The 11,660-nt window shown below is 30.7% G+C and overlaps 1 protein-coding gene across 1 annotated transcript; it reads right to left on the reverse strand.

Annotated features, from left to right (window-relative positions):
• Positions 1-7,195: 7,195 nt before the first annotated feature.
• LOC103500127 (glycosyltransferase BC10) lies at positions 7,196-9,866 on the reverse strand. Its single transcript, XM_008463333.2, has 2 exons — positions 9,175-9,866; positions 7,196-7,949 (listed from the first exon to the last, which is right to left on the reverse strand). The coding sequence occupies exons 1-2, from the start codon at positions 9,787-9,789 to the stop codon at positions 7,293-7,295; spliced, it is 1,272 nt and encodes a 423-aa protein (XP_008461555.2). The 5' UTR covers positions 9,790-9,866; the 3' UTR covers positions 7,196-7,292.
• Between the last annotated feature and the right edge of the window lie 1,794 nt (positions 9,867-11,660).

An 11,660-nucleotide genomic window follows, 5' to 3' on the forward strand; every position in this document is an offset into this window, starting at 1 on the left:
ACATATCCATCAACAAAATAAACTTTCCAACCAATAGTTACACAACAAAAAAATGACAAATAATTTAGTGTAATAAGTAAACCAACTATAATTTCATTCTTCTCAACAATGTCATCAACAATTACACAATTTCAATTCAATATAGCCAACTAAAATTTCCTATATGTAGCCTATTCCAAAATCAATAATAATAATAGCTATCTTATATAAATAAAAACATATGTTGTATACCTAAACTAAAGTTTATCCCCTTACTTCTATTGCCTCATGTATATAAGCATAATGACTATGAACAAAACAATTACACAAAAAAGTTATGGGCATTCTCATATGTTAGCCATTCATTTACAAAATTAACTAGATCATATCTAGATGTGTCTATCATATGTATCGAGCTAAAAATTCAGCTCACTCCGCTCATACTTCATCCAATTCAAGCTATGAGTACGAGCTTCTTATATCAATCTAAAAAACATAAAAAATCAAGTAGACACTTTGTTAAAAATAAAAATTAGTCATGTTATACTATTTATAACGTTACAATGTAAGTAGTTTAAAAACATACAACATCAGTAATAATGCTTGTGTCCTTACTCACAATTTTGTGCATGTATCTCATGACATAATATCCACATTCAACAGTATCTACGTGTAAAGGACACTATAACACAAAACCAAATAACAATGCATATTAGATTATGTGCTAAATTAAATTATAAATTATTTTATAAATATATTTACCTTTACCGCTTTCTAGAATGTTGTTTTTCTGGTCTTTTAAAAAACCTTCTAAGATTGGGAAATCATCAAGGCCCTACATTTCTCAAAGTATAGTATAAATCAAAATGAACTAAACCTTTTAACGATAAAAAAAAAAAAGAAGAAGAAGAAACATAAACAGACTTAGCTTACATATTCGTTATATATTTGATATCTTCTCGGGAGCTTGTTATCAATGAGTCAAGATGGTACACCACATCATCATATGCATTAATGACTACTAATGACCAATAATCACTAAATGAAATATATATGCATGCAAGTAATTAGTATTTTGCTACTAATGCAAGTTGGAATTGATAAAAATTATACTTACCCAGAATTATAAGGAGCAACAACCAATTAATCTTGTTCAGACGTCAGTAATCTACTACAAAAGTTTCGAGCTCTAATCTCTCGAGTACTATGGCTACTTGAAATAAGAGATGGATCTACAACAACATACTTCGAAACCTACTTCAAATCAATAATGAGTGAGTATAAGTACCTACAATAAATTAATTGCACACATCAACTTATTGTTAATTAAAAAGTGTGAATATATATATATATATATATATATATATATATATATATATATATATATATATATATCATTAAAAAAAATAACATTTACTTACGTAATATAAGCCACCATTGATATCTAATGTAGCTTGAGGCGTTCCTTGACAATTTAAAACTTTATCTCTAAGTTCATCATCATTGTATTGATCCTCGAAATCTCTTTGTGGTGGAGTAAGAACAATAGACCACAAACTATCACTTGGATCCTCAACAGAAAACACTTATTTTGTCTCGATTACAAGTATGAAAAAATCATTCTTATGTCCTACTCTACTTAGATCAACTAACACAAATCCAAGCTTGTTGGTTTTGATACCACCACTATTTTTAACCCAATTACATTTAAAAATGGCAACCTTGAACGTATTATAATTAAGTTCTTGAATCTCTTCTATCACACCATAAATGGACATTTATCCGATTATAGGAGTTTTATCTTTTGAGCTACATTCCATTGTTTTTGCAACTAAACTGACTCCACTATTCTATACAGTTTTGTTTTTATCCTGCGACTTTGTTGGTAGTGACATCCATTAATAGCGTAACTATTGTAAGTAGTCACAACTAGATGAGGGCCATGAGCAATCCACCGCAAGTTATCCGAAACCTCAACGTCTCCAGTTGTAAGTTTCTTTCCAACCTAAGTGACAACGACTTGGACAATTAGAATATAAATGAGAAAGGATAATGTTATATAACTAATTTCATGTTATACCTTTTCTCGTAGCCAAGATATGAAGGTTCGATTGTGTTCATCTTAAATCCATTTCTAGTTTTTTTATCTACTTCGGTGTTGTTGTTGCAATGTGATCAAATGCTTCCTTGTGAAGTACAACAAGATGTTGAAATGTAATTACTTTCAATTTCATGAATTTCAATCAAATAAATGGATTATACATAGAAGAACTTACTCTATATATGGCCAAAACATATCAATGAGCTTGATGTAAAAGCTCACGTTTAGGTATGCTAGTAACTCCACTTGACAATGGTCTACCAATTTCTTAATTGTTAGAATTTTCTCCTAACTTTTGACAATCAAGTCCAATAGGATTTACTCCACATAAAAATTTTGAACAAAATTCAACAGCTTCTTCTAATAGACAACCTTTAGCAATACAACCCTCTGGACGATGTCGATTCCTCACACTATTTTTTATAACCTTCATAAGCCTTTCAAATGGATACATCCATCGCAAATAAATGGGCCCACAAAGTTTTACTTTTCTAACAAGGTGTACAGTGAGATTGACCATTATCGTGAAGAATAAATGAGGGAAGTACTTCTCTAGTAAACATAATTTAATCGCAATGTCTTCTTCAGCTTCCGTACTTGGGTAACATCTATGACTTTGTTACATATAGAATTGAAAAAAAGACACAGATGAGTTATAGCATATCGACAATGTTTTGAAAGCATAGATCTGGTGGCAACGGGGAGCAATTATTGTAAGAGGACATGGAAATCATGAGATTTTAGACCATTTAGTTTTGAATCTTCTATTGACATAAAATTCCTAACATTGGAAGAGTAACCTCGAGGAACTTTCATTTCTGATAACGTCTTCAAAAGAAAACGTTCTTCTTTCTTAGTAAAAGTATAACAAGTAGGGGGAATGAATATTCTTTTATCCCCATTAATAGGAAGTAAGTTTAGGTCGAATCTTCAAATCAGCTAAATCACATCTAGCATTCAAATCGTCCTTAGTTTTTTCCTAAAATATCGAGAAGTGTACCTAAAATATTCATGGAAACGTTTTTCATAACATGCATCACATCTAAACAACGTCTAACATGAAGATGCTTTCAATAGGAGAGCTCCAAAATGGCAGACCTCCTATTCCAACAACTCTTGGTGCTTCCTTTAAAGTGTTTTCTTTTCTTGTTTATTTTTCCTCTTTGAAAGTCAAGATATTTTGTTTTTTCAAATACAACCTCCCCAGAAAAAGGTTCGAGAATACTTTCAAGTTCTCACTGACCATTAAACAATTTCTTTTACGACGAAAAGGATGATTATGTGGTAGAATTTTTTGGTGCCTAATGTATGCCATTTTTTTCCATATTGCAATCATATTAAAGATGTGTTATCTCCACAAATTGGACATGCCTTGTACCCTTTCACACTACATCCACTAAGGTTTGCATATGCTGGAAAATCATTAATCGTCCATAATAGAACTATTCTTAAGTTGAATAGTTCCTCATTATAGGCATCATAACATTGCACACCACTTTTCCACAAAAGTTTTAAATCATCAATCAATGGTTTTAAGTATATCCCAATATCATCCCCTGGTTACTTTAGACCCAAAATCAATATTGATAACATCATGAACTTTCATTTCATACCTAACCATGAAGGAATATTATAAATCACCATCACAACTGGCCAAAGCTTATATCTCTATGCGAATTTATTCCATATACTGACAATGCTAAACGAAGATTCCTAGGTTTAGAACTAAAATTTGGCAACATGGTATCGACTAACTTCCAAGCTAGAGAGTCAACAGAGTGCCGTAATTTTTCGTCAATTTCTCTTTCATTAGCATGTCAAGTTAAGTTTTTAGCACATTAAACACTTCTAAACATCCGTTGAAATCATGGAATAGCTGGAAAGTACCACATTATTTTAATAGAGATTTTCTTTTTCTTATTTGCATCTTTACCATATTTTCACCTAGACTCACCGCATTTAGGCCACACTATTGTGTTGGCATGTTCCTTTCAATACAAGCAACAATCATTGGGGCATGCATGAAACTTTTCATATTCCATTCCTAGTGCACCTAACATTTTCATTGTTTCATACATTGATGTAGGGAGGTCATTAGTAGAAGGTAAGATGTCTTTTAACGTTTTTAGTAGTTTTGAGAAACTAATGTTACTCCATCCATGTCTAACTTTTAAGTTATACAACTTCACTAATGTAGACAATTTGGTGAATTTTTTGCATCCTTCGTATAACGGCTTTTCACCATCTTTTCAGCATCATTAAGTAATTTCTCGAAACCACTTGGATCCTTTGAATATTGCTCACGAGCATTTTCAACCATTTCCTTTATATTTCCAACATCATTCTCTTCATACATACACTTAAAGGATTCTTCATGGAAGGATTGAACTAGGAAGTTCTTCACCATGTCAAAACCAAATCTTATAACTTTCACCAATGCCATTAAAATTTAAATGATCTCTAATATCATTAGCTTTATGTTTTTGACAATTTCCACGGTTTAAACAAAGGCAATGTATAGAAATATTATTTGTATTGGAAAATCCAAATATGATGAAGTTCTCTACACCTAACTCAAACTGATCTTTAGATAATCTACTCTTTGACATCTATGATTTATCCATACTTTATAATACTAATCTTGGAGCTATAGAAAAATTTACAATATTCAACATTAGGTGAGTCATGCAACTTATAAATATCGCATAAAACTAGTATTTCTATAGAACTGAAGTACTTGTGACCTAAACTATGCTCAAAATTACGTAAGAGTTAGTAACACTCATTGAACATCTCGTAAAACCAGACTTGGGCAAATAGTGATTTAAGAATAGTCCCCTCCTCTCGAACTTTAAATCATGGTTATACAATAGATAGATTCGTGGTTTCTATAACATTCAACCATTCATCATGCATACAAATCTCACATACATTAGTCAAACATCACATTAAAATTCATGCAAAGTAGTCTATCCTACCAACAAACAAATCTCGATCTAGCCTAAGTGATCTAGTAGTAAGATCATTTACATTGAAATTAAAGCGCAAATTAACAAGTAATTTACTCTTCGTTAAGGCTTAGAGTAGTCTCAAATCAAGGATCCTAACATAAAACATAAACGAACTTAACAAAAATTCAAGTCAACAACTCCACCCAACCCAACTCCCTTTCCCTAAACAATTTCTAAGACAAGATCGAAATAACAACTTGCAACTGAAAATTTCTTACCAAAAATAAAAATAACAACTTCCTTCCCCCAAACAAGGCCTCATATCGTGGTTGTACTAGAAAGAAAAAATCTTCTAAGGCAGACTCACACACAGATTCTTTGGATAAAGAACAAGGTTTTTAATCTTCTAAAGGAAGTATGTTTTTTGACAATTTTCAAAATCCTAGTTTTTTTTAGAAAAGAGGAGCATCACACGGGGGAAGAAAGAAAAAAATCGATTAGGCAAAAGACTTTTTGATGGAAACACCATAAAAATGAAGGGATCGCAATCAATGAACAATTGTAGGAGAGAAAGCAACAAACTCAAAATTCACAGAAGAGAAGAGAAGTACCAGCGAGGAAGGTGAAGATTCGAGCGTAGGTTGAAGAGAAGATTTGGGGAGAGAATGGTGTTTAGAGGATCCATGTAAGAGTTGGAGTGTTGTGGGTCATCATAGGAGTCTATGTGGTTGGTTGTCTGAAAATGGAGAGAATGGCGTGGTCGTTGGAGATGGTGTGGGTTGTGGTCGGTAGAGAGTGGAGATAGAGAGTCGTGGAGACGGAGATGGAGAGAACGCATGGTGAGGGTTTTAGGAGAGAAAGGAGGAGATGAAAGGAGAAAACGAAGGGTTTGGAAGGAAACCTTTAATAAATTTATTTTAATAAAATAATTTTTAGTAAGTTTATTTTAATAAGTGTATTTTCAATGTGTTTATTTTAACAAGGTTATTTCAATAATTTTATTTTAACAAGTTTATTTTTAATAAGTTTATTTTAACAAATTTATTTTAATAAGTTTATTTAATGAAAGAAGGTAAATAAAAAATATTTTTATATTTTTGTACTTGACATTTTTAAAAAACTTTCTTGACATTTTTAAAAAAATTTCAAAGTGTCAAATAAAAATGTTAACTATACTTGACGTTGTTTCCATGTGAAGTAAATGTTAACTATACATGACACGAAACAAATGTCAAGTAAAATCTACACTATACTTAACGCTAAAAATCCGTCATGTAAAATCTCTACTATACTTAACGCAAAAAAAAAAACGTCAAGTAAAAGCTAACGTAAAATAATTTGAAAATTTTGGTGAAAATTTTGTCTTCTTCAAACTATACTTGACATGATCGCGTCAAGTAAATGTTCGTTATACTTGACGCGAATAAAACGTTAAGTAAAATCTTCCTTATACTTGACACGAAAAAAAAAAAAACCAAGTAAAGGTTAACATAAATAGTTTAAAATTTTTTGTGAAAACTCCACTTTTTTTAGACTATATACTTGACGTTTTTTCTTTAAAATGGTAAATATTTGATGGTTTTTTTAACAAAAACGTCAAGTATGTTAAAATACCTAGTGTCAAGTAAAGCAGATTTTATAGTAGTGAAAGGTTTCACCAAAAGAGGAAAACAAAAAAAACCTATATATATAACAATTTGTATAAAATAAAATAAAAAATATCAAAAAAACATAAAAACTTACTGAATAGCACGCAAGAACTTGATCAAGATTAACTAAAGATTTTATGAAATAGCAAGAGAGATCAAGAGAAAGGGAGTTTGAAAGAGGTGAAAACAGAGAGAGAGAAGATAAGAAGAAAGAAGATATAACAAGGGGAGGAGTGAGTTTAAGGTTGTGATTTATGCGAAAGAGAGGGAGAAATTTCATTGAAGGGTAAATTGGATGACTTTTTACTTATACTCTGTCATAAAAGTCTTTTTTTCGAACCATCCTAAGACCTCACAACCCGTACAAAATGGATATTTTTGGCAATTTCCAAAGTTTGTTGATCCAAAACCATATTGATGATTGGTGTTAAACTTTTAAACAAGATTTACTTAGGATCAAATGTATGTATGTTTTAGAGTTATTTATCCAATCTGACCATTAATAATTAATAACAATTTTAAATCACTATCAAACATTTATTGAGATTAATTAAATATAAATTTGAATTCAGAAATGGAGTAATATTCATTTTACAAGCACATATTTTTTTCCTATGGATCAATACCAAGCAATAGAGGAGTGACTCTCAACAAAGGCTCCAAAGTATTTGGCAAAAATTTTCTAGCAAAAAGAAAACAAATGGAAGAAGTTGAATAGTTTTGATAATTCTCATTATCACATGTCGATTCAAACCTTATCTTATTCAAGAACTCATCACCAATATCATTCCATCCAAACTTACTTGGATGAGGGCCTCCCCTAGACCAATCAACCCAAGTGATGCTCCTATTAGAATTTAGTTCAGGCTGCAACAAATGCACCAAAGTTGGTATGTAATGCTCATCCATATAGCAAGGTGGGAGGCAATACTTCTTAAATATTGGATAGTACTTTGTGTCCGAGACAATGCGAAGAGCAAGCTCTCGATGTACCTCGAACCATTGGGAACCCTTTCGCCAATTGGTGATGTTTATCTCTGGCGACATTTGGGGGTTGTAACGGCCTCCACAAGACTTTCTTGGGTCATAGAACGAGCTGATAAAGCTTAGGTTTGATGTCATGAGATGATTGTAAATGGTGTTGAAGTTGAACAATGGGATGCAAGTGTCTGAGAGAAGAACAAATCTTTGGTTTGATAAGTCTAAAAGAGCATTTGCTAGAAGGCGTCTTTCAGCATCAATCATGCTTGCTGTCCCCCAATACACGGCCTACACAGTAGTTTAGAATTATGTTAGTTATGCTATACAATAACCTCTCTAAACAAACGTTTTTTAATTTTGCTATACAATAACCTCTCTAAACAAACGTTTTTTAATTTTTCATATGTATACTTTCGTTAATATGAGTATAAATCAATTAACACATGTAAAACTTATACTTTCAACTTTGAAATTACTTCTATTCTCACGCTTCACTTTAAGAAAAATCTATATATTTTTTTCTTTTCTTACTTATAAATACATATTACCAAAAATTACGGAACGGTAAACTATAAGTTGCTTTTAACTTTCTCTTTTATAACTTTTGAAAAATTAATGAGATTGTTTATGAACATTTTTCTTTTGTTCTTGGAGATAATGAGCTGAATTTGGAAAGACAAAGTGTTAGAATCAATGTGCTACAGTGTTTTTCAAATTAAATTTGAGTAAAATGTAAGAAAAGACAACAAACAAATATTGTTCATTAACACAAATTAAATCAATTAATTTACTAATTTCTTTCTAACTCAGTTACTTACGGCTTCATTTTTTAAGGGTCAAATCATCATTATATTCGAATTACTTTCTTAGTCTCCAAATTTGGTAGAATATATTGATTTGGACGATGAATTTTCAAAATATATTTTTTTAATCTTCAATTTTTAAGATGTGCACTTCTTCTAGTCCCGAATTTGTATGAATAGGTTTTAAAAGATTTCTAAAGTAATTCCTTAAAAAACATTGAGTATATAGAATTAAATAACCTAATTCTTAAAAATTCAAAAACTAACAAAAATTATTTTAAAATTCAAAATCAAATATTAATTTAGGAGCATTTTAGCCACTCTATTTTTTGTTATTTGTTCTTTTTAAAATTAAGTTTAGCTATATCCTTTGGGTTTTTTCCATGCCTGCGTCATCCTTGATGAGTATTAAATTCTTAACCAAATTTTGAAAGAAAAAAAAAACAAAATTTCTTTATGTTATTTTTTTTTTTCCTTTTAATTTTCAAATAAAGGCCTTTTAGTTTAAACGAAACTATATTGATAAAAAATAAATAAGAAACATATTAATTCGTCAAAACTTAGAAAGGTAAAGTTTCATAATTTTTTTTCAATAGTCGTAAACTCAATGGTAATAACTAACTAATAACTTTTTGACCACTTTCAAATTCCAATACTCAATATTTTAGAAAAGAAATAATAATAATTAAAAAGAAAACACTTATACTAACCTGACTAGGGATCCTTCTACCATAGAAAACAGAAGTTTGAGGGATTTCATCAACATATGAAGGATGTGAATGAACATAAATGGAGTATAACCCATTGTGGCCTTCAAAAAACTTTTCCCAAAGAGTTGCCAATGGCAAAGGTCCAGCTGTCAAAAACATGAAAGCCACCTTTTTTGGGACTGTCTTGTAATTACCCTCCACAATCCTTGGAACCATGCTGGCTCTCCAAAACAGCTCCTCATCACTCATGTTATGAACCAATGACTTGTGTTCTTCAAGGGAAACAACAACCTTTGAAGAATTGGAGGAGGAGGTCCCATTACTTCTTGGGATCGTTAAAACTAGAAGAGGACGAGACGGAGATTGAGGCTGATCGTCAGGCAATGGTAGCGGTGGTGGAGGGCTAACGGTTTCAAACAAAGACGATGGTGGGGGAGCGGAGAAGGAAGAAGAAGAATTAGGGGTTGGATTAGTGAGAAAGAAGCTGCTTTTGGAGTATAAGCAAAGGATGATTCCAAGGGAAAATCCAACAAGAAAGAAGAGGAAATGGAAGACATGTTTGAGTTGAAAATGGAGATTGTGGGATTTTTGGGATTGCTTTTGCTCAAACCCCATATTTGAAATTTCATCAATGTAGTGAGAGATCAGTCAGGGTTTAGAGGGTGAGGAAGATGTGGAGCTTTTGTTTTGTATTTGTGTTATGTTGATATAGGGGAGAGGAGCTAGAGGTTGCTTCTTTAGAAATTAGAGAGAGTACTGTGTCTTGAAGTTGAAGTCATGAAAAAAACTTCAAACTTGGCATGATTTACACACATTATATATTATAGAATTCATGACATTTAACTAAGGCAAGTTTGTCATTTGTTTTTGTTTTTGTTTATTTTATTCTGACTTTGTATTGCATGTGGGCGAGGGTTTAGAAATATAGGTGTTGAATTGACTTTAAAGTGGAAGGATTATAAATATTTGGGGGGGGGGGGGGGGGGGGGGGGGGGGAGTAGCTCCAACTTATCAAAGTAATTTTTGGATAAGATAAAAACTAAAAAAATGCGAGGTGAATACCTAAATTAAATAATTAGTGTTTTCTCGTTAAGTTCATATACTTTATTAAGTTTTGTCCTATTTGTGTTTAAAATATCTGTATAATATTCTTTTGAAAGTTTTACAATAATAATATTACCGCTTATCTTATATAAACATTTCAAAATTATATTTGGAATTAAAACATGATAAAAATGATATCAAAACGTTCTTCAACTATAGCTCTTTAGCTATTCTCTATAGATCAACCTCTCAGCTTTCTTTCAAGCTCTTCTGAGCTCACCTTTATAACTGAACGTCTAAACTCTTTTTTAGACCTTCTTTAAGCTTACCTCTACAAGTCGATTTCTGAGCTCTCTTTTAGGTTCCTTTTGAGTTCCATTAAGATCACCTCGTGAGTTCATTGGGTTCTTTTAATTAGTAGGCTAAAATTTACCCATAACACCTACCTTAATCAAAATTTCAATTTAATTCAAATTGCACATCAAACCTAAATCAATGTTGCAATCTTAATAACCTTAAACTAAGAGAAAAAAAAGAAAAAGAAAATTGTCAAAGTTTGTGTATTTCGAAAAAATAGTTGACAGTTACCAAGTATGTTGGTCCAAACATAATGCATGTTTACGTATAATTTCAACCTTAAATGTATAAAATCATTCTGAAACATATTTTTAACCCTTCAAAATCAATTTAATGTTTAATTTTGCTCTTGTAAACACATTTTAATTCATAATATTAATTTTAAATTATTAAAAATAGTTTTAGTGATTTTGATAATGAGAAAATGATTCTAATTAGCTGACATCCAATAGAAGGTAAAGATCATTGAATCCTTGTTTAAGTTTAGAATTCAACTAATGAAATCTTGTTTAAGTTTAGAATTCAATTAATGAAATCAAAAGCTTAATGTGAAAATTGATACAATTTAATAAGTTTAGAGTTTAAATTGTTTTTTGATTAAAATATGTTGGGAGGAATCAAACCTTTAATTTTGAAATTGAAAATGTAAGTAATCATAACAGTTGAGTTACTTCCGTTGACCATTCAAGTTGATTTTTTTACAAAAACTTAATCCTGATTTCTTGGAGGATAAAATGGAAGTCTTAAAATTGGTTAGGTGGTAAGGAGCCTATTTTAAAATGCTAATAAGAAATAAATTGTACGAATGATAAACATGTTTTAAAAAGTGATTTTGAATGGGTTACTTTATCATTAATTTCATCCTATATTTAGGATATTGATATATTGATGCACAGATTTTATAGAGAACATAACTTTATTAAAATCGAATTTCGATAGACCTCGATGGATATTTCTAAAAGAATTATAAAATAAATTTAAAATATAATTTTAAATTAGTAAATAAACATTTTATTATTTTGAAATAAGTAAACAGTTTATTGTTATATATATTTATATTAGTGACATTGGACGTTTATTTTCTA

Source organism: Cucumis melo, chromosome 6, assembly GCF_025177605.1.
Source record: "Cucumis melo cultivar AY chromosome 6, USDA_Cmelo_AY_1.0, whole genome shotgun sequence".
NCBI lineage: Eukaryota > Viridiplantae > Streptophyta > Magnoliopsida > Cucurbitales > Cucurbitaceae > Cucumis > Cucumis melo.